Source organism: Haliaeetus albicilla, chromosome 14 (assembly GCF_947461875.1).
Source record: "Haliaeetus albicilla chromosome 14, bHalAlb1.1, whole genome shotgun sequence".
Lineage (NCBI taxonomy): Eukaryota > Metazoa > Chordata > Aves > Accipitriformes > Accipitridae > Haliaeetus > Haliaeetus albicilla.
Genome location: NC_091496.1, coordinates 27,419,195 through 27,442,468, shown reverse-complemented (window position 1 = coordinate 27,442,468; position 23,274 = coordinate 27,419,195). Strand labels below are relative to the sequence as shown.

The window sequence follows — 23,274 nt, the reverse complement described above, 5'->3', positions numbered from 1 at the left end:
TGGATTCATAGTATTCTAGATCTGAACAAGTATCTATGTAGGTATAAACTATCTAATCTGTGTCGCTATTTTGTTCTACTTTCTTGCTGAAGTCACTCAAGGTACCGTTTGCAAGTGTAAAGACTTGGTTTTTTCCTCCTGTTTCTTGCAGTGGCTTCAAACATGTATAGCTTAATTTGCCTCCAGCTGCAGTGTAGTATGTTGAGTTACATTATCCAGGTCCCGGTTAGTCTACACTGACAGAAGAGAGAGAGCTTATGTAAAACCTGAGTCCTGTGTTTCATTCCCTGATGTAGTTAGAAGCTCTGTAAAAAATGGGAACAACACATTTACAACGGAATTTGATATAAGCAGCTTTAGTTGTGTTAAGCCTTTACTGTTAAGTCCACATGCAGACTTTGGTTCTGCTAAAAATGTACGCCAATGATTTAGATTGTCAGGATTTATCTCTGAAGAGACAAGTAGTCTTTGTCTTTTTGTATCTTCTTAGGAAAAGAGAGATATAGTTGGGCGCTCCATTCTGAGGGCATAATTACAGAAGAGAACATACTGTGCTTTTTTGACACATGATAAACATGAATCCTGTTTTCTAAACTCGATGGGCTAATTATGAGGGGGTCTGATTAGCCTGGATGTTGTTTCCATTTAACATTCCCCTAAAGCAGCAGCACAGTAAGGAACTAGAATAAGAATCCCGACTATCCTTGTATACTTGTACTATGCCCTGTGGAATCTACTACCTCAAGAGGAAACAGCTGCTTGTCACCTCTGTATGTGACAGTGCAGATGGTGTGATCTCTCAGCCGGATTTTCCCATAGAAAAAAGTATAATTAAATGAAAGAATAAAGCTGAGTATTTGGGACAAAAGCTCGTGTTGATTATGTATCTTTTGAGTGATCACTGAGCTCTTTGAAATGCTCTGGAGTAAGTCAGACTGAGAGCAATAAGTTCTGTTGTTATAATGCAGTAGATTCTCCTTGTTAACGCTGTAATGACTGATATGCCCCTGTTCTGCTTCATTTATTGAATAGTAATGCAAAAAGCCTGGAGAGAGAGAAACCCCCAAGCCCGAATTTCTGCGGCACATGAAGCTTTGGAATTGAATGAGTGAGTGACAACAACAGTAACATTTATTTCCTGTCATTTAAAAATCCATTTGATGATAGCTTAAGGCAGGGGGTTTGCTACAGTAATTTTTAACCGTGATTACAGGTCTGTCACAGGAGGGCTTACAATGGGAGGAAAAAAGCACAGCTGCATGTTGTGCTAGCCACCCAGAAGATCCTTAGGGCAGTGATGACAATGGGAGCCTTCCCACTGATGTCAGTGGGCTTTGGATCAGCATAGCAAAGTGTTAATTAAGTTGCCTCCTGATGAGCATATGAAATACGCATTTATGGGATGGAGAGTTCCCTTTTGGATTTCTCAGTCATCCTGAACAGAGGCAAGAAAGAAGGGACTCATAAACACCTTCTGAAATATTCATTTCATAGTGTGAGAGAATATGATGTCATTTTCTGGGACTTTTGGTCTTTGAGAAAATAAATAATGGACTCAATGAGAAGTGTAGTATTCTGAGACTCCACAATAAACTCAGTGCTGTGATGCTTTACTGGCATGGCAAACTGTATAAATGTTGCCAAAGTGCATAAAGTGGAGAGAGTCCCTTAGGTTGCTGTCAGAGATTACTGCATTCTAAACTAAAGTTGCTGGGGGAGGGGAACTTCAATCCATACCACTCCTACCAGTTTGATGCCAGTGCCAGCAATAGATGCCCAGAGCCTGGAGAGGGATCACAGGTCAGCAGGAGAGCACCTGAAGAGCAGCACAAAGGAATTGCAGCCATTCCAGCCAGTGAGTCAGCTTCATCAGAGGCCCAACTTAAAGGCCTCTGTGCAAACACACATAGTATGGGGAATAAACAAGAGAAGTTAGAGGCATGCGCACATCTGCAGGGCTGTGATCTTATTGGCATTACAGAGACATGGCGGGATGGCTCCTATGACTGTTGGAATGGAAGGATACAGGCATTTTAGGAAGGACAGGCAGGGGAGACATGGAGGGAGTGTCACCCTCGGTGTCAGTGACCAGCTGGAGTGCATGGAGCTCTGCCTGGGCATGGATGAGGAGCCAACCGAGAGCTTATGGGTCAGGATGAAAGGAAGGGCAGGGACAGGTGACATTACAGTGGGGATCTGCTACAGGCCACCCGACCAGGAAGACCGAGTGGATGAGGCCCTCTATAGACAGATAGGAGCAGCCTCATGTTCACAAGCCCTGGTCCTCAGAGGAGACTTCAACCACCCTGATATCTGTTGGAGGGACAACAGGGCAGGGCGTAAGCAATCCAGGAGGCTCCTGGAATGCATTGATGACAACTTCCTTCTCCAAGTGATGGAGGAGCCAACGAGGAGAGGTGCTATGCTGGACCTTGTTCTCGCCAACAGGGAGGGGCTGGTGGGGAATGTGAAGCTCAAGGGCAGCCTTGGCTGCAGTGACCATGAAATGGTGGAGTTCAGGATCCTTAGGGCAGCAAGGAGGGCGCACAGCAAGCTCACTACCCATGCTAAGGCACATGGAAGATAAAGAGGTGATTGGTGACAGCCAACATGACTTCACTTAGGGCAAATCATGCCTGACAAATTTGGTGGACTTCTACAATGGGTTTACAGTGTTGGGGGATAAGGGGACAGCAACTGATGTCATCTACCTGGACATGTCCAAAGCAGTTGACACTGTCCTGCATGACATTCTTGTCTCTAAACTGGAGAGACCTGGATTTGACAGATGGACCACTTGGTGGATAAGGAATTGGCTGCAATTAGAGAGTTGCAGTCAATGGCTTGATGTTCAAGTGGAGAGCAGTGACGAGTGGTGTTCCTCAGGGTTTGGTATTGGGACCAGTGCTGTTTAGCACCTTTGTTGGTGACGTGGACAGTGGGACTGAGTGCACCCCCAGCAAGTTTGCCAATGACACCAAGCTGTGTGGTGTGGTTGACACACCGGAGGGAAGGCACCTTGACAGGCTTGTGAGGTGGGACTGCGTGAACCTCATGAAGTTCAACAAGGCTAAGTGCAAGGTCCTGCACATGGGTTGAGTCGATCTCAAGTACAAATGCAGGCTGGGCAGAGAACGGATTGAGAACAGCCCTGAGGAGCAGGACCTGGGGGTGGTGGTTGATGAGAAGCCCAACATGACCCGGCAATGTGTGTTTGCAGCCCAGAAAGCCAACTGTATCCTGGGCTGCATCAAAACAATTGTGACCAGCAGGTGAAGGGAGGTGATTCTCCCCCTCTACTCTGCTCTCACAAGACTCTGCCTGGAGTACTGTGTTCGGCTCTAGGGCCCCCAACATAAGAAGGACATGGACCTCTTGGAGTGAGTCCAGAGAAGGGCCACGAAGATGATGAGAGAGCTGGAGCACCTCTCCTATGAAGACAGGCTGAGAGAGTTGGGGTTGTTCAGTCTGGAGAAGAGAAGGCTCTGGGGAAACCTTATAGCAGCCTTCCAGTAGCTAAAGGGGTCCTGTAAGAAAGCTGGATAGTGATGTTTTACATGGGCAGGTAGTGATAGGACAAGGGGTAACAGTTTTAAACTGAAAGAGGGTAGATTTAGATTAGATGTAAGGAGGAAGTTCTTCACTGTGAGGGTGGTGAGGCACTGGCACAAGTTGCCCAGAGCGGTTGTGGATGCCCCATGCCTGGAAGTGTTCAAGGCCAGGTTGGATGGGGCTTTGAGCAACCTGGTCTAGTGGAAGGTGTCCCTGCCCATGGCAGGGGGGGTGGAACTAGGTGATCCTTAAGGTCTCTTCCAGCCCAAACCACTCTATGATTCTATGATTCTAGAATTCCATAAACTGGTGCCTTATGGATTGTACTTCATGTGTTTCATCAGAAGGAGAAAAAGAATTGTTTGTTCCTGGACAGCAATTTAACTGAGAGAGCATGAAGCATAAAAGACGTTTGCAGAAGTGAACTATAAGCCTGTCCTGTTCTACTCACTTATCACAAAATGGTTGAGGTTGGCAAGAACCTCTGGAGGTCATCTCGTTCAACCCCCCAGCTCCAGCAGGCCCACCTACAGCATGTTGCACAGGACCATGTCCAGATGGCTTTTGAATCTCTCCAGGGAGGGACACTCCACAACCTCCCTGGACAGCCTGTGCCAGTGCTCAGTCACCCTCAGAGTAAAAAAGTGTTTTCTGATACTCAGATGGAGCCTCCTATGTTTCAGTTTGTGCCCACTGCCTCTGGTCCTGTCATTGGGCACCACTGAAAAGAGCCTGGTTCCATCCTCTTTGCACCCTCACTTCAGGTATTTACAAACATTGATGAGATCCTGCATGAGCCTTCTCTTCTCCAGGCTGAACAGTTCCAGCTCTTTCGGCCTTTCCTCATATGTGAGATGCTCCAGTTCCTTAATCATCTTCATAGCCCTTTGCTGGACTCTCCAGTATGTCTGCATCCCTCTCGTACTGGGGAGCCCAGAACAGGACACAGCACTCCAGGCATGGCCTCACCGGTGCTGGGTAGAGGGGAAGGATCACCTCCCTTGACCTGCTGGCAACACTCCTCCTAATGCAGTGCAGGATATCATTCACCGCCTTTGCTGCAAGGGCACATTGCTGGCTCATGTTGAACTTGGTGTCCACCAGGACCGCCAAGTCCTTTTCTGCCAAGCTCTTTCCAGCTGGGTGGCCCACAGCAAGTACTGGTGCCTGGAATCTTGCTTTCACCTGTTCTCTCCTGTTCCTCAGCTGATGAGTCTTTGTGAAATGCAACTAGAGGTAGCTGCAACCTGGTTCTATTTCTGTATAAAGAATAATCTTACCAGCAGCATGCTTTGTATTGGAAAGAAGTCAACAGGCTGTATACCACCTAACTTCAGCTGCTAAAAATGTGGCCATCAAGTTTGAAGTAGTTGCCTGTGAGAGGCACCTCCATCCAGCAGTTCACCCTATTCTTAGAGAGATGTTTAAACATGTGAAATGAATGGCTTTGTGAAGATGCTCCTTGATGGAAGGGGAGGAGCACAGGTAGTTGAGATCTGAATTGGACAGCTAAAAGCTGGGTGAGGTGACTCCCAGCATGCATTTCACCTTTCTGTATATTCCTAAAGCTGCTTTCCTGTTTTGATTTGGGGTTTTTTATTGTTTTTGTTTGTTTTTTAATCTCTACAATTACATTTATAATGTGTTATTTGCATATGGTAAGTGTTATAGGTCTATTGATTCTTTTCATACCATTACAGTAGTGGAGACATCTTGTGTTAAAACAATAGTGCATAAAACTAGTTTTGGTTTCCAGAAGGAGTTTTAGTGATGTAGGCCATGATTGCTTAGTGAGACAATGCTTTACTTTTGGGGGCAGTTGTCAGTAGGTTTACTCAAGTGGCTGAGTGATATAGTACCTACAAATGAGAGTCATAGTCTGGTTGCAAGAATATTTATTCATCACAATAGTTCATCAGAAAATTGTATGTACAAAAATCCATTGCCTCTGTGTTTAGTACATCCTGCCAGTCTGCATGTCTTTGTATAGCTTTTACTTCATGCAACTTTCTCATGGTTTTTCCTCTGATATTTTTGCAGGTGTGCTACTGCCTATATTCTCTTGGCCGAAGAGGAAGCGACGACAATTGTAGAAGCAGAGAAGCTGTTCAAGCAAGCTCTGAAAGCTGGAGAGGGCTGTTACAGGCGCAGTCAGCAGTTACAGCACCATGGTGCCCAGTATGAAGCCCAACACAGTAAGTGTCTTTAAAGGGAATAGCCATTTCTGGAGGGAGGGAAGTTCTGGGGAGTTCTTTGGGTTTGGGGTTTTTTTCCCTCTCAGAGCTCTGTACTTACTATTTAACATTGGCTGGAATATGGCCCTAGAGCCAGACTATTCTGTTTCGGTGTTTTTACTTGATTCTGTTGCTGAGATAGCAATGCTCAGATTACAAATGCACCTTTTCTTCGTCGTGGCAGAAAATACTGTAGCATCTACTTAACAGAAAAGAAAAGGTAGCAGAGCCAAAAGAGATTTGATGTTCAGAAGATGCTGGCTAGCTAGGAAGTTGCACTGAAGTGCCTTTAGCCGTTTTGAAGACATGGGTTCATGTTGTGAAAAGGCAGTAAAGAATGACGGAAGCAGGAGTGAAGTGATGCTTTGCCAGCTTTTTGCCATCAGCTGTGAGGGTAAATAAATACACCACATTGTTCTGTGTAAAAGTCAATGAGACCCATTAACCAGTGTGACATTTGAAAAGTTAGTTGCATACATTAAGAAAGGTCACAGAAACATAAAAATTAAAAACTGGAATAATACAGTGCTCTAATTGAAAGTCAAGATTTTTATTTTTTTTTTAATTTTGAATAAGCAGATTTAGCTGCTGTGATGATATTTATTAGATGCTTCTTAAACTTAAGAAAATACATGAGGGTTTGCTGCCAGTAAATGAACAAAAAGATAAATAAAGCAAACAGTCTAGGTTATTTCTAGTCTACAATGGCTACCTCAGGCAAAAATAATACCAATTAATTACATAAATACAAGCACTAACATACTTAGGGTGTCTTCAGGTTTCTCAGGACCTGCGTTCACAGCCTCTGGCTATCTCACATAATTTGAAGAGTGCTGATAAAAATTGTCTGTAGTGAAATTGTCTGTGATCTCTGGTTTCAAAAGTGTACACAAGTCTATACCTGAAAACCTGAGGTTTTATAAAGCTTAGGATAGTATTTTAAACATTTGTTGGTTATAAAATGATATTTAGGATTATTTGCTTATTTTTGGTGAAAATAAAAGTATAGAGCAGCTGAGCCCTTGAAGCAATTTTCAGGCTCTAGCAGGCTTATGGTTGTCTATGAAACCTTAATTTGTGCACTGAATCCATCCTGAACACAAAAAACGTCATCATCAAATTTGACACCCTGAACCTTCAGTATTACAGCAGAAGACCAGTTGAATGCAAAATTAGGTGCATTGTCACACAGCTCGAGGGGCTGAAAAGTGACTTCCAGTTCTGACTGTGGCTTCAGGAGGGGCTAGATCGTTGCACTTCTCTATACCACCCAGTCTCCCCTTGATAATATCGGTGTGCACCCACAGAAGTTCGAGAAGTTCCAGCCTCAGATGGAGCCTTGGACACAGGAGCTTCAAGTAGGATTCTGTTGATTACATGCTGGACTTTTGCATGATTTACAAAGGTGGAGAGCTCAGCTCTCTTTAGAGAGGAAGGACCATGGACAGATGTGTTGCAGTTCCATGGTTCTGAGATGTCTGTCATTCCATTTCTGGTTCTTGAAGTTGACTTTGGGTTGAAAACTGGGCATTTCATCTTTTACAGGTGAAAAACACTATGTAATTTCTTGAACAACAGCATATTGCTCTCTGTTTCTGTTTATTCATGTGTCCCACCTCCTTCATACAGTATTTTATGTTAGACCTTGAATTTTAAGAGTAAGAACTTTGAGTACGCCACTTAACCTCTTCCAAAAGGTGCTAGTTTATAGAAAGTGCGGGCAATCTTCTTTTTAAGGTGGCTCATGTTAGTCACCCCAAATCATTAGTCACCTCAGAAAGTTTTGGCATGAAGGTTTTCTTGATTTCATAGTAAGTAAATGCCTTTTGACCATTCCTTCTGAAAAGACTGAAAAGGAGCTTGGCTCAAAATGTATACCTCTTAGTTGCATTACATAAACACGTTGAAACAGATGTAACTAATAAATTGTTTATTAAATATATAGAAATCAATACAGAGATAAGGAATTACATAATATAAAATATAGCTAAAGAAATTCTTTCCCTCCCTTGTTTATTTTTTCTTCTAAAGTCAGACCTATCAACCTGCTGCTTAATCTTTCTGAAAATTGTAATCACCGCTTTAAACAATTTGTAGGTACTTGGCATGTTTTCAGTGCACATCTTGTTCTTATTATGAAAGACTTGCAAATGTTAGGAACAGACTAAAATCTTTACAGACTGCATACTGTACACAAAGATAATTTGTAGCAGGTGTCTTATATTTTCACGATATGGTAATTTTATAGGTGATTAGCTGTCTGCTCATTTCCTGTTGGTCCAGAAGCACGTTAAGAGTTCACATTGGAATTGTAGGGAAGAGAATGAGAAATTAAACTAGTAAGAATTCTCCAAGAGAATAATTATTGCAGCTGTTTAGTTCCTGTCATCTTTGCTGTTAGGTCATCTTCCAGCACATAAGACTGTCATATCTGAAACGTGTTAATTTGCCATCCATAATTAGCAGTGTAAGGAATTTGAAGATGGTAATTGGGTAATAAGTAAAGGCTCTGTAAACAGAAAGTTCAGGGTCTACTTCTTTTCTTCTAATCATTAAGAAAAAGACTGTTAGACAATGAGGATTTGTTTTGCTATCTCTCCTATTGACAAGCATGTACATCATAACTTACAAAAAAGGCAGGATATAACGTGCATTTTAATGGATGCCCTTGTCTTAACCATGTATGTGAATTGGTAAGTAATTTAATGCTGTGTGTGTGACCACAGAGTTTTGTGCCAATGTTAACTTCATAGGAGTTCTCCTTGCTTCACTTGATTACTTGATGGTCTATACCATTCTCTGTATCTTCAGATCTGCTTATATTTCATAGGTGTAAGGCCAACCCATGGGTCCTTATTTATACCACTGCATATCTGGAGTAATTTCACTGATTGCAGTGATGTTATGCCACATCTAAACCAGCAGAATTTGGTAACTTTCTATTAAAATTATTGTGAAAGCATTGATGATGGCAAATAACAAAAAATGGCAAGAAGACTGTTTCCTGTTATGTTGGAATGTTAAATGAACTTTTGTTTTATCTTTTTTATCTTAATGCTGTTTCTTTTTCCTCTTATACAGGAAGGGACACCAATGTGTTAGTTTATATTAAGAGGAGGCTGGCAATGTGTGCAAGAAAGCTGGGAAGGACCAGGGAAGCAGTGAAGATGATGAGAGATGTGAGTTTGGATTTGTTTCGCATGTGATACTTAGATAATAGTAGCATAGAAATGATATGCATTTGCTTACAAGTTAGCATCCATTCCGGCTGCATGCAGCCCTGCTGATAGTCATTTTGTATGTGTAGCATACATAAAGATTAAGTTAAGAGATGATTTATTTATAGGGTTGTGAAAGCAACACTATGAAGTCATAAAATACCAGATGGATGGCTGCCCATACAGACTGGAGTGCAGTCTTTAATTATTTGATCACGAAGTTACTAATGTTTTTTCTGAAGCATGTAATGAATGCTGCTAACTTAATAAACAAGTCCTAGGTATTCTGTTTCCTCCTTGCAAAGCTGCAGTTCAGCTCTGTGCATTGTTTACATCACACTATTCAGACCTGAGGACAGTGTTATTTATTCATGCAAAACCTATTACTGAGAAGTCAAAATGAAGTAATTAATCTATAATGAACTGATTTCCCTCTGAGATGGAGGATGACTGTATCCCTGTTTTCTAGGCAGGGTTGCTACCAGTGGTAGTCATAAGTCAGTAACTACAGCTGCAAAGTTGAAACACCGACCAGTAGCTATTTTGGGGATGGCAGGAGGGGCAGCTGTCCGCACAGGGCACTGTATATTTTTCAGGTATGTAAAATGCTCAAGTTTAGCGATAGCTGCGAATGCCCAGCATTTCCTCAAGTGAGATCCCCTGGATGCAGATTAGGAGCACAGTTCTTTGAGGAGCTGACTTGCCTCACCCAAGGTAGCAAGTCTGTGACAGAAGGAGGAATGGAGCCATAGAGCTCTGGGCAGATGATGGTAAAACTGCTTACCAGTTTCCTGTGTTCTACTTTCTTACACTTCGTTTTTCAGTTCCCACAAAAGTGAGGTAGAGACGGATCTGGCAAGATACAGAGTTCTGCAAGTTAAGCTGAAGGACCTAAATTTTAAATGCACTAAATGGAATCCCAGACCAGAATGAAGCACTTGTAAAGTGTGCTTTAGGCAGCTCAGATGAATGGTCCTGAAAACTGCCTAATGACAAGGGAAATACTCGCTGCAAGTCAGTGGGAATTTTAACGTAAAAAGGCAAGTGACTTTCTCTGGAGCTGAGGTACTTGCATCAGTGGCAGTAGGGCAAGTATGTCTGCCAGCTTGGAATCCAGCACCCAGCACCTTCTGGAACTGGAGCACTCCTGAATATTTTTTGAAAACATTGAGCAGAGTTCGTCATAATAATGCAGGTCCTTATCCTAAATAATCTACCAGATGGCAAGTGGTGAGTAACTTTTGTTTCCTGTCCCTAGCTGGGGTTTTTCAGGCACACAACTCTCACTCCAGAATCACTACGCTCCCAGACAGAGGTGTTGAAAAAGAACTTGTCAAAAATGCAGCCATTGTACAGCTAGGAGTGTGAGAAAGAGGGACAAGGAAGAAAGACCTGGTTTTGCAGTCTTGTGGTCAGCTGGGAGAATGTTGATTTCAAAAATGTTGTTTTCAGTCCAGCCAGCTCCACTGATTGTTCATGAATTTTGTTACACAGGCACTCTGGGACAAATACTGAAATGTTTGGGGACAAACATTGGAATTCTAAGTTCTGGCATTAATATACAAGAAAGATAAAATTTTGAATTTCACATTCAAATGTCACACATCATAATTATGGCAACTTCTGGATCTTACTATGGGCTGCTGAATGTGTTTTGTGATTTGTAGATAGGGCTATGTGGAACAGGTACTCTGTGAAGCTTTCTTCTGCTGATGTCAATATTATGGTTTATTGTGTACTCAGAGTGCTGGATTCTGGGACTTGGGTGGTCCATCTAGTCCTAGCAAAGTGAGACCCAGAAAGCTTTGATTATAATGAATGGCTTATTCTGTCACTAGAGAGAAAATTGTGTGTTGTTGAAGTTAAGTACAATGTGATCTCGAAAGGCAACAATGGCAGGGACATCCAAAGTCATCATTTGTTAGACACTTGAAGGATGGAAAATACTCTCCTCCATAGGAACATTTTGCTTAAATGAAAGGACTGGATGCAAGACAAAGGAGGTATAAAGATAGAATTTTAGCTTCTAGAGCTTCAACTCAGATCAATGCATTTTATATTTTTCCACATATAGACACTGAGCCAAATCCTCAGAACTGAATTTAGATTCCTTTACAGCTCTTCGTTGTGAGCAAGCAGAGCTGAGAATTAGCAGGTCCCTAGATGAAATATAAAAGCAGCAGTATCTCTAGGTCACAACTCCAGTACGCTGGGAGCAAGAGTAGGGTCAAGTCAGCTTTGCAGATGCTTTTCTTAGACTGACTTGGAGCTACTTATTTCTGATAAATGCTTATCCTCCATTTCTTCATAGAAGGCATAAATAATATACTTATGAAGAATTTTGAAGAACATGAATGTGTCATTGAAGGTTTCTATGTGATTGATGAGGGAGGAGATGAATTTATTCACCCTAAAAAGAATATGAAGAATAAGTTGGCTGGGGACTGCTGAATCTAGCATCAGGGGACAGAGGGTGGAGGCCCTGTTTGTGTTTGAAAGATTGAAAACAGATTTCTCAAGACATGGAACATGATGGAAATGAAGTGTTAAGAGGTTCATGACACCATCTGGGAAATATGATTGGGATGTAGTGAGTCTTTGCCACTTCGAAAAAATAAAATATTTGAGAGTGTTTAATTCATTGCATATATGAGGCCATCTTGAGGACATTACTGATGGATGAGATTGTCTTACTTGGATTTTATGTAAAAGACTGAGATCCTGCTTAAAATACCTTAATGGAAGGAAAATGAGTTATTGGTGACTTAAATAAGATTTTGATTTTACTGTTATATACACTTCTGATAGGAAAATCATACTCTTTAATATTATGTTGAAGATATTTGAAACTAGTTTTTTTAAAACTTTTTAAAAAACTGTTTAAAACCAGATTTTTTAATTTAAAAAAAGGGTAGGAATTTCTGTTGCTTTTGTGATTGATTTTGAGATAGTATTTGGTTGTGGCTTTGCTGCTTGGATATCATTCATTTAGTTGAGTTGAATTAATGAGAATTACGAACCTGTAATTTTCATGGATGCATGTAATTGAATCATACATAGGTGTTGCTTTTGCTTGTATTTCTGATGGTAATTATTTACTATATTTTGCTATAGAAACCAGCAGCTGTGACTGTATATATTGAGTTAACTTGTGATCTCATTTTGATTAGTGTATTGTTGGAATAACTCCAGTCTAGTCAACAGAGTTATTCCAGTTTTATTCCTGTTTACACAGAGCATGATATGGTCTGTGAGGGAACTAGATCTCTTTTACTGTCCCCGAGGAGAAAGTCTACAGTGCTGGTTGTTTTATTTGTTGGGCTGATTATGTTAGGAGGATCTAAACTAGTTTGTTCTAAATGATGTTGGAAAATTTGGTATGTGCAGAGGTGAAAGGCTGCAATGGTGGCTGTGGGGAATCTTCAGTATCCCTTCATGTTGAATCTTTATTGAGGTCAATGTTGCAAGCCAAGTAGCTCCATGCAGATGAGCAAGGGTAGCCTTTTGTACCAGCTGCTCTCTGTCTGCTCTTTGCAGATTCCCTCACCATTACAGTGGATGAAAACGCAAGTGTGCTGCGTTTGTGTTTTTCATTGATGAAAACCAGAGAGGATGTGGAGGGTATGCAAAGGCACTTCTCTCTGTACTTTGCGGGCAACTGCATCAGTGACTGCACTACTGAATTCGGGAGCAGACCAGCATGGTGTTTCCCTTCACTGGGTCACTGGAGTATCCAGGCGAAAACGTACCATGCAATTGTCAGATTAATTCAAGCTTCTTGGGATTGTTCTGGAGAACATCAGACTGTGGAACAAGCTTTCGATGAAGGGTGTTGTATGTTTAAGAAAGAGAAGGGTGGCAGGCAGAAGGCATGCTAGTGGACAAAGTGAACAGAAGCTCTTAATTGCTTCTTCTTTCAGAGAGAAGATAAAAGAAACTCATTCTGGAATGTCTTTATATCCTACCTCATGGCCCTGCGCTCCCCTGAAGACTGCTTTGTAGTCTTAACAAGTCTATGTTTCTGAGACACAGTGGAATTGCATCTTGCCCCGTGCTTTGTAGCTTTGTTTAGAAACAAGTGAGGTTTAGGGAGAGAAGAGACTCTCCAGGTCTTTGCTCAGCTCTGGAGAAGGATAGAAATGAAAACACTTTTTAAGGGTCAGAAAAGTGTGTTTTTATTTCTGGGATCAGTCATATCCACTGAGAAATTACTCGTCAGATCACAGTAAAGGACCTAGAAGTCTACTTGTATGTACCTAGCTCTGAGAACCCTGCTGAGGATACTTCAGCTGGATGTGTTTATGTGTTCATCTCAGTGCCCACCTATAGTCTCTAAATGCGTATTTCATGCCACAGGAGACACTAAGGAATTATCAGTACCTAAGCAGCTTGTATTGTAAGAGTGCTGCATGCTTATCAATGGGCTGCATGATAAGTTCTTTAAATAATCAGGCTGCCCTGAGCATTTAAAATGGTTTAAGAGGTTATGTCAGTTGAAGTCTTCAAAAGGGTACTCAGCCATACTAAATCAGTTTTAATGATATGGGTAGGTTGGGTTTTTATCTTTTTATGACCAGTAGTATTGGTGCTTTTTGCTGGTATGATGGTTCTGCAAATGTAGTATACTTTCTTGGCAACCTCTTTTGCTGGGCTTTGAATAAGGCTTTCTGTTCAATATTCTGTTGAATTCTGTTTTCTTCTGTGTATTGCTGATTTGCTCTTGGGTAATTGGAATACATAGCTGGGACAGTGTTCTGCACCTTGAATTATCAAGCTGTGTGAAACAAAGAGAGGACTAATTGCTAATAAAGATGTTATGATCCCTAGCAACTTAACAACACAACTTCTGCAGCTGCTTGCATCGGCAGCTACTGTCTGTCTCTCCCAAATACTTCTGTGCTTGAGGCAAGGGTTAGTGAGTCAGATTCTTTGGCTTGTGTTACACAGGTCAGGTTAAGCAGACTGCTCTGCCTTGACTGGGATTCTAGCTTTATTAACATCTGTAGCAGTTATTTAAAGTACTATTTATTAAAATTTGAAGGAAAAATACTTCTTAGTTAAACGAGGCCAAGAGTTATCTCATAAATTTTAGAAGAGTGCTACTCTTGTGAATGGTAACATTTGCCAATCTCCACCACAGAGCAGTATCCTCAGTTAATTCCTGTTCTGACACACAAGCACTGCAATAATAGTGAGTGACAAATGCTGGTTTTAACATTTCCATATGTCTGTATATTCAAATGTGGTTTGTTCTGTCACAGGATTCACATGTTATGGGTAAGTGGGAGGGGTAGTTGGAACATCCCTCATTTGAATGGGCTCTTAAACAAAATGGAGACTCCTGTGATTCCCCTGACGGGGTTTATTCCTTCCCTTTACCTGCATGTGACTCAGATCTCTCACTTTTTGTCATGACTGTGATCCCGCACAAAACCCTCAAAAACTAGAAATTTGACGACTGCTGCCTAAACCCTATAATAATGTTTCTCAGATAAATTATGGGTTTCCAGCGTTGCGATTCTATTAAGATAGAATGTAGTCTTAGAATGTAGTCACATAGTCTTGTTAGGAGCCCTGGTAACTTGGACTTCTTTTTGTCTGCCCTCTTGCATCACTCCATGTTCAGGGGCTTTGTATTGTCCTTTAATTATGCTCTTTCTTCTCTCTGGAATCTCCTAGTTCATTTTTGAGCTATTAGATAATTTCCTCACCTTAATTTCATTTCAAAATCTACTTCTAAAAATATGGCAAAGTTTCTGCTAAAAGTACTTGGGGATGATGCAAATAAAGGAATGTTTTTTAAGAGAGCTATGAATTATGACTTTATTTTTATGCTTTGTAAAGTTACTAATCTTTGATGTAACAAACATTAATTTATCACTTACTACTTTTATGTGACGTGATTGTTCAGTAGTAAATGTACATCTGGAACAACTTGCGCTTTTCTGGTTTCATGCCACGTCTGCCTTTAAAATTCTCTTTATTCCTGAAATACATGCATTTTTACAACACAGTCCAAATAACAGCATTTTCATAATTATACTCCTTAAAGAACTCAAGTCATACTCTGAAGGCTTTAATCCTCCAATTAAGAGAGAACATAAAGGCTGCATGTTCTAGCATATTTCCTTAGAGTTTGCATATTTGGTAAGATATTTTTCACTTTATTGACTCATTGTTAATCCTACATTAAAGAGAAGTCATTTTATCTGAATATTACGGAGCACTAGGACTAAACTTATATTTGGCAAATTAAAAACAGAATGTCAGCAAATTCTATACCTGTGCCATCCCACAGTTAGTGTAAACTAGATCCGGGTCTCTTTTCTGACACTCCGAAGTTCAACCATTAGATGACACGTCAAATTCCCTGAATTCCACACATGGATGAAAATATGTGGATCCTACTGCTAATAGTTTCCAAGCTCCAAAAGAGCAGGATCTGGCAGATTTGGCTTCTTAGCTTCTATCCTCTCTGAGCTGTGAAAGAGTAACTGCAGAGCTGCTTCCAAACAAAACAGTGATTATTTGCCAAAAGGAATGCGGCACATAGAGAAATGCATTAAATGACAGAATCCTACTTTTGCTGTAATTAAGCAGAATTTTAATTTGTGTAGGTCCAGTGTATTTCAGATCATTTTTCAACTCCGAGAGCTATGAGAGCGTCTGTTTACATCACATGAATCCCACTCACACTGAGACCACACTAGAATGAGTTGCACTTTTTAGAACCAGGAGTTAACCTAATTTTTAAGCATCTGACATTGTTACCAGAGCCTTTTTGTGTGCTAGCCTTAGTCTGCTGACAATGTTTCTTCCCTTCTGTCCTTGCCAGGTGAGCTGGCCAGGAGTAAAACTTAAGCAGTAGTGTATCTTATTAGACATCAGAAAGTCAACGTGAAGTGACATGTTGCAAATGCCTCAAGCCCAGGGTAAGCTTCAATCAGAGCTTAGACATCTGAAAGCTCAGCTGTAGACAACAAAGCCCACAGAAATGGAAGTTTCTCTTTTTCTACTCAGAAATGGCTTGGAGTTTTGCCTTTTCTACCTTTTCAGTTCACAGTTATTACAGATATACCAGAAAGCAGTTTATGCAAAGCACTTGTGAAAATAACAGTGCTGTCCATGCTGTGTGCTTCATTCTTCAATGGTGGTGGGCAGTTGCACCTGGAAGATAGCAGCCTCACTCATTCCTCTTCTAGGAGACAGATTTTTACCGTTTCAGATACGCACTGTGGGAACAGATACGCTAGGAATTAAGTTTGTAACAGTTCAACTGTTTGCATTGAATTTCCCTTGTTTGCTTTTTATTGTTTCTTCATTTTAAGCTGAATTCGCTTTTCATATTTATGAATGCATTCAGTTGAATACATTGATCTAAAAATGTTTTTGTTTGTTTGTTGAGAAGATAAGAGTATAAGCAGCAATAAATGCACTGCCTGTAAAATATGTGACCATGCATACAGCCGTAATGCAAATGGAGAATGAATGTGTCAACACCAGGTTATATATAAAATCATTCATTTATCCACCTCTGTATTCCCTTGAGTCCCATGGTCTAGTCGTAGGCATAAGCTGTAGCTTAAAGTGGTTTTCTACACAAATAATGTATCATTGCTAACGGATGCATGATGTTAATGTCATCACAGGGAGAATAACGGATGTAACACTTAAAGCTACTTTCCTTAAAAATGTTTCAAAAATCAGATCTAAATGAGAAAATACTGATGACTGAGATATTCTCAGGGAAGGGAGTTCTCTTCATTAAAATGTTCTTTGGGAGATAAAACTTGTTCCTCATCCAATAAATCAGATTTGGATTTCCTTGTACCATAAAGCATATTTTGTGATCATCATGTTTTCACATTGTTCACAAAACCATTGAACCTACGCCCTGCAATCTGGACTGGGGTGAGTCTGGGAGTACGGCCCTCCCAGGACTAGTGATAAGATATCCAATTGTGTCAGACTTATTTCCAGAATTTTTCTGTGAGCTCATACTCCCAAAATATTATTTATCTAAAAAAATTAAAAATTATTAGTTATCTGCAAAAGCTACCATTTCTGTGTATTTGCAGTATACCTAACGAATGTTTCAGTGAAAAGCAATTCCACTTTCTACATATGTATCTATTTCCCCCGAAATGTGCAGAGCAATTAGAGCAGAATATGGGCTAACCCAGCCCCAGGTCTGAATTTCATCAGTAGAAAGTATTTTGACAAATACAAGTTCAAAGTAAAATCCTTGTGAACATAGATTTGGTATGATATGTTCAATGGCTGTTTGAACACCCTTATATTGTAAGGAGGGAATACGTTCATAGCCGTGTGGTGTCTTTTTTCCTATGGTGTAAAAATAAGCTTTGCTCAGTGGAGCACAGCTCTTTCATACCAGCTGAGAAACCAACTAACTGGAATTCTAGAAAGAAACTTTCAGTCCTAACTAGTGTTTATGTAAAAAGCTGTAGTGGCTCTGGTGAGAAATCTTGAGTGCTGAATTTGATGACTGTTTCTTGATATCTTAAGGTGTGGAGAAAGATGATAACAGAGCCTTCATCTTTTCTTTAAGTGCAGTGCTTGCCACTCAAATGAAAGCATTTGTCAGGTTACAGTAAAGACTTAAAGAGAATTAAAATTGATAAGCCAAATGATTTGGCAAATGTTAGTCTGTAACTTCACAGAAAAAAAATCTTTGGGTGCAAAGGGAAGTCTGTGCCTCTTAAACTAGAGTCCAGATTAGAGCTTGATGCTGTACGGTCTGGGGAACTTGAGGGTACGTTTTTCATCTTGTGTTCAGGGATAATGTGCCCATCTTTACATCTCTGTGTGGAGTACGAGCCAGCCTCCCTCTCCATCTACTAGGGAGGGGAGGAGAGCAGGCTCACGGTCCGCTCTCCATTGCTCCTTAGCATGACACAGTATTTGGCCTGCCCTGACCATCCAGCAGGCCTATGTTGCAACCTTTGTGGCCTGTTTTTTTCTTCCCCAGTGTTTGCTTTCGCTGTGAGGCCTAAAAGATGACCTGTCATAATATTCTTCCATTTAAGTGGCTTTACTTTCTGGAAAGTTTCTCAAAGAACAAATTTTTACTGTGACTGAAATTTATTTGCAGTGAAAACTATATATTCTACATCCTGAGATGACAGAGAAATGAGTTCATGTCCTCTCTTCTTTTCCTTTTCTTTTTTTAATAGCAAATGTGCTGTTGTTTATGCACAGTCAGTGTTCGAGTAGCTGAGGTGTTTTATTTTTGTAGCTACAATATCAACTGAGTTCGTTATAACTGGGTTGGACTTCTTGACGTTTGACCTTTCACAGGTGAAACCTTTATTAACACTTGTCAGTTTGGAGACCTGGCAGTCCAGACAGTGACCTTTATTCTACTGCTGTCTTAGGCAGGGTTTATCACTCTGACAGAACCTAATTAAAATAAAAAATAAATAATCACTGAGTGATGTCAGTGAGAAACGGAGGACCAGAGTAAGAGCTTTTACTGGCTACAGTACCTCTATAACTAGCTGCAGCTCTTCCCTTTTCTTCACTGATGGAGGGAGTGTTATTCTGCCAGCCATTTTTCATCTCCAATGGGCAGGGATAATCTTTCTTAATCCCTTGGAGGGGTTTCTTTGCAATATGTTCATTCTGAACTTTAAATCACTATTTACATAGGGCCAGATTCTGTCATGCTTTTTTCCTGCCAAATAGTAGCTTCCTCTGTTAAAAATGCAATAGTGAGTAAGGACGAGAATGAAGAGAAGTAGGCTCTATGTTGGATCCTTAACTGATGAATCCAACTATGTGAATTTTCACCTGCAGTTATTTTTCTTCATGAGCAGTGACTTAAAACTTTTTATTTTATTGTCACATCCTTCCACTTAACCTAGATGAGCACCAAGGCCTGTGGTCCCATTTTTTGGAAAACTAGAGAAGGAGAAAAGCTTGCAAACAGTGCAGTTTTGTTTGTGTTCTTTTTCACAGGTTCAGCTCCTACCATTGAAACTAGGAGCTTTATGGCCATCCCCATGCCACTAGCATAAAAAATTCAGTGAGCTCTTTCAGCTGCTGTCTCAGTGATCATGATTCTTACCAGAGATTTGTATAATTAGTTAAACAAAACACTGCTGTCCTTGCCTTTGATATTTTAATAATCCTCAAACTGCAGCAAAGTCACTACTGTCCAGATAGCCAAATTTAGACAGACTTATCCCTTAAGGTCAGAATAGTTCTTACATTAGCTTATGCCAGACCATAAACACAAGGAAGAAATTCTGTGCGCTTTGCATCTCTGTTTACCTGTTAAGGTCTCTTAATTAACAGGGTGAAGAAGCTCTAGTGCATTACCTGTTTCTCATTTTCTAAAGTTCTTGGTGAACCTCCACCCCTCTTGTTTCAATCTTGGCTTATTTTTGTTTATGTTACGTGTTTGTGAGCTTAAGATTTGCTGGTTCTCACCAGTTTCTCTATTTAGATCTTCAAAGATAGGTATATTAAGTGACAGAGTTTTCAGGTCCAGCTTAGCATTTTCAAATTGAGCAAGGCTGACTTTGTATCATTTTCTTTACTTGGCTTGTTACAGTATTTTTGTTCTCATAAACCATCTCAGAGAGATTGTAAATGATAGTGTTCCCCTCAAAGTTCCTGGAGAGCAGCAGTAGTATCAGCTATCCTAGTTCTACATTGTGTGGGACCTTTTTCTGCTGAATGTACATCTTGCAGTTAAGGTATAACAACCATAAAGAGGACACAAGGAAGCAAGGATCTTTTAAGACTTCAGTTTTTTAGAGAATCACTCTGACAATAAAAAATATTATTTAATCAATTCTGCAGTAAAAAACATGGATGCTTCTAATAAGCGTGACTTTTAAAAGGAGATGCAATAGAATATCAGTTTCAGTCATTTGAATCTATGCAGACACGGAAACTGAGGATGTCTAAGAACAAATCCCTGGTATCTCTCAAAGGGTTAGTTCGTAAAGTAAAGGCACTTACATGTAAAAGGATTAGATTATTTTAACTACACATTTCATGCAGTTTGTCATACAAGATGGAGTCTTTAGTTATAGTGTTAGATTTGTATAAACTTTACCTTTCCTATTGATGCTGCCTTTTCTTTCTCTTCTTGGTTTTTTTGCGGGGGGGTTCATATTGGCCACAATTGCAATTGTGTTCTAAAGTATCCATGATTGCAAATGCTAATATCACATACTTGATAATATAGTTGCATATATGTAAGCTTCTCTGATTTGATTTTATTCTGATTTTTTTCAATGTATTTTCTGCTTTTTCTACTAATATACCAGAGAGGTGCTGGATTACTTACTACTGATATACAGCAGCTCCATTGTTGTTCTTTTCCAGTACAATAAGATAACTCTCCTTCACTTTGAAGAAACCTGTTAATTGAAGGAGAGTTACATATTCAGGCAGCTGTGTTCTTGGATTTGACTAATTACATCCCATGCAAACCTGACCCAGTGTCCACTAAGAGCTCAGAAATTTCTGAGATAATAGTGAACTCTGGGCAAGAGCCAAGGACAAGGGAAACTGAGGGGTTTTAACTTCGTGTTGGTTATTTCAATGCATTTTGAACAAGAAACCCTTTTCCATGTTAATAATCTAACCCTTTCATATGTTATTGATTTTAGTTGATGAAGGAATTTCCTCTGCTCAGCATGTTCAACATCCATGAAAACCTGCTAGAGGCTTTGTTGGAACTGCAAGCGTATGCAGATGTCCAGGCAGTCTTAGCGAAGTATGATGGTGAGTTCATATATATTTATATTTTCTTTATATGGTACACACAGAAGCAACGTTTCTAAGTCAAACCTTTTAAATTTAGGAAACACTGTAATTAAGGTGATTGGCACGAGCTTCATAGGTCCCCTTACGCAGTCCTTAATCCAAAGATTAAACATTGTGCATTTTTTCTGCCAACCCATGCTTAATTCATGGTACAGGGTAATGTAGGGTAATGGACCTCACTAACAGCTCTTCAGTGCTTTCTTTGCTTTCTGTGGGTGTTTAAAGAACAACTATTTAGGTTCTGCAGACTTTTTATTGCATGCTATTCAAACCTTGTCTGAAGAAAGAATTATCAGTTCCCTTGTGGACTTTTCTATGAATGTTGACTTAGTAGCATACAAGTGCTTTACAAACATTAATTGATTTAACTTCACAGCAGTCTAGTGAGTAGCAGACTTCATGTCTTATGGGGAAAACTTGGAAAGCTCAGAAGACTAGGTGAACTTTTCACGTTAATTTTCAGTATTTTTTAGTAATCATTGGTTTATGCAGCATTTCATCACTTTTTACATTCAAATTGTAGCTCCTGCTGACTTCAGCTCTACCCCTTTGAACTTGAATTCAAGATACCAGTGTCTCAAATGGAGAAAGGACAGAGTAAGAAGCACCAACTGGCATACATTTTTTTAGTTTAAGTTACATGGGTTTTCCTTGTATTGTGTAAAAACTTTGTGACAGAAGCAGGAATACAGTTCTCTTGAGCAGCATTCATCAATCTGCACAGTGCCACTCTTCATCCTCTTTCTACAGACCCCAGCTTACTCACTATCCACATTCCAAGTTCTGCAATAAGTGAATCAGAAATCGTACAGCTATTGGTTTCCTGTTGTGTTACTACACAGTCCTCATTCATCCTCAGAAAAGTCTCATTCTTTGCACTGGAGTATGGCAAGGGAGTTTATGACAGGAATATTAATGTAATCATGTAACTAAAAATGAGATCATAACACACATGAATCAAATAGCTGAATTAAGTGAAACTGGCACCTTAATTTTGATGTTTCTTAAGTCTTTCTCTAGGCTGATCTTGTAGCCTTTAAAATGTTCTTAATTCCTAGTTCTTTCAGCCTTTCTGGTGTTCTTTGAACAGAGATTTTAAGACTTGTAACTTGCAAAGTTTTTGAAAATATAGATGGACATCATTTGAGATACTGTTGTATAAACGGCTATCAATATGGGCTCTGGAGCCTATATCCACAGTGCTTTGGCCACTCTTTCTCTTTGATTCTTTAAGGGAATTAGCATCTTTTCCAGCCTGCCCTTAGTTGATCTTCTGAATTGTCTACTGAATTGTCTTCTACTTCTCTTTTGCATGGTCAGTTTCAGCTTCCTATTGCTCCCAGTTCCTACCAGAGGCTTCTTGTTCAGCCAGTACTGCTCATTCCCAATTCCATTTTTCTGCCTCTCCTAACTACCTATCCCAGTCTTCTCTTCAGGGCGGTGATGGTCATAATACACCTCCTCATCCACTTTCCAGCTCCTGTCTTATCAGGCATCTTTTCCATCTACCCTTTTCTCTGTGGCTTCTGCCTCCTCTTCATTTGACATTCTCTGCTGCGTTGCCTGGGTGCCTGGGATCATCTTACAACTTAGGAAATTAAGATAAATTTTAATGAGGCTAGCAATAGACCATTGGCTTGATACTAACACAATCATCCTGCCAAATTTGAGACCCCTGCAGTAGACTGTGGCAGAGCTGAGGTTATGTAACAAAAGATAAATAAGCAGCTGATTACAGGCAACATTAGTGATATTCACTGTTACCAGTCCAGCTTGGAATGTTTTCAACTCTTTCTGGAGTTAAGTCATTCTAAGCAGAGATCAAAATATCACCCAGGCCCTTGAGTACTGCCATCCAGTAGCAGTAATGACTCTGGGAGAGATCTTGGTTGTGCTTAGTCTGGTTGAAGAAATCTGCAATTAAAGTGGTAATATCAGCATCTTTCTTGTAGCTTCTTGTATTTCAGTAATTCCTGTGACACAGGTGTAGACCCCCATGGACTTTATTTTGGCATGTTAAGAAGCAAGTAAATAGAAATGCCCATTTTTATGCCCCGGGCACCACAGGATGTTGGCACCCTTATGTCTTTAATGTAGTTATGAGATAATAGTCCTGGGAGATAGCAGAACTATGACAGAACAGGGAGTTAAGCCATGCCCTCCCAAATCTCAGACTAAACTCCTGTGCCAGCTCTATTTTTGTATACTAAAGGAGTGATCCCTAGTTTTAAACAATACCATGGTGGCACTTGGTGTCATGGAAGTTGATAAAACTTGAAGGTGCATTTTGTTTTCTTGAAAGCATCTGATAGAGTCAAAACTGAGGTCGTAAATGTAACAAATGAGGCTTTTCAAAATAAAACTCTTCTTACTTTGTCTGTTTGGACCCATGCAGTTTCAACTCATGCTTTGCCATATATAAACAAAGGTGTGTGTATACACTAGGTATGCACAAGGACTCAGCAAAC

At 40.2% G+C, this 23,274-nt stretch overlaps 1 protein-coding gene across 6 annotated transcripts in view; it reads left to right on the top strand.

Annotated features, from left to right (window-relative positions):
• Positions 1-23,274, top strand: part of ST7 (suppression of tumorigenicity 7) — a 155,820-nt gene that overhangs the window by 98,424 nt on the left and 34,122 nt on the right. For all 6 annotated transcript variants that reach the window (XR_011327796.1, XM_069802081.1, XM_069802083.1 and 3 more), the window contains 4 exons: positions 1,033-1,108; positions 5,593-5,747; positions 8,868-8,965; positions 20,650-20,764. Coding sequence is in view for 5 of the 6 variants with exons in the window: in XM_069802081.1 (XP_069658182.1) it covers positions 1,033-1,108; positions 5,593-5,747; positions 8,868-8,965; positions 20,650-20,764 (444 nt within the window). In the remaining variant the exon portion in view is untranslated. The remainder of the gene's footprint in view (positions 1-1,032; positions 1,109-5,592; positions 5,748-8,867; positions 8,966-20,649; positions 20,765-23,274) is intronic.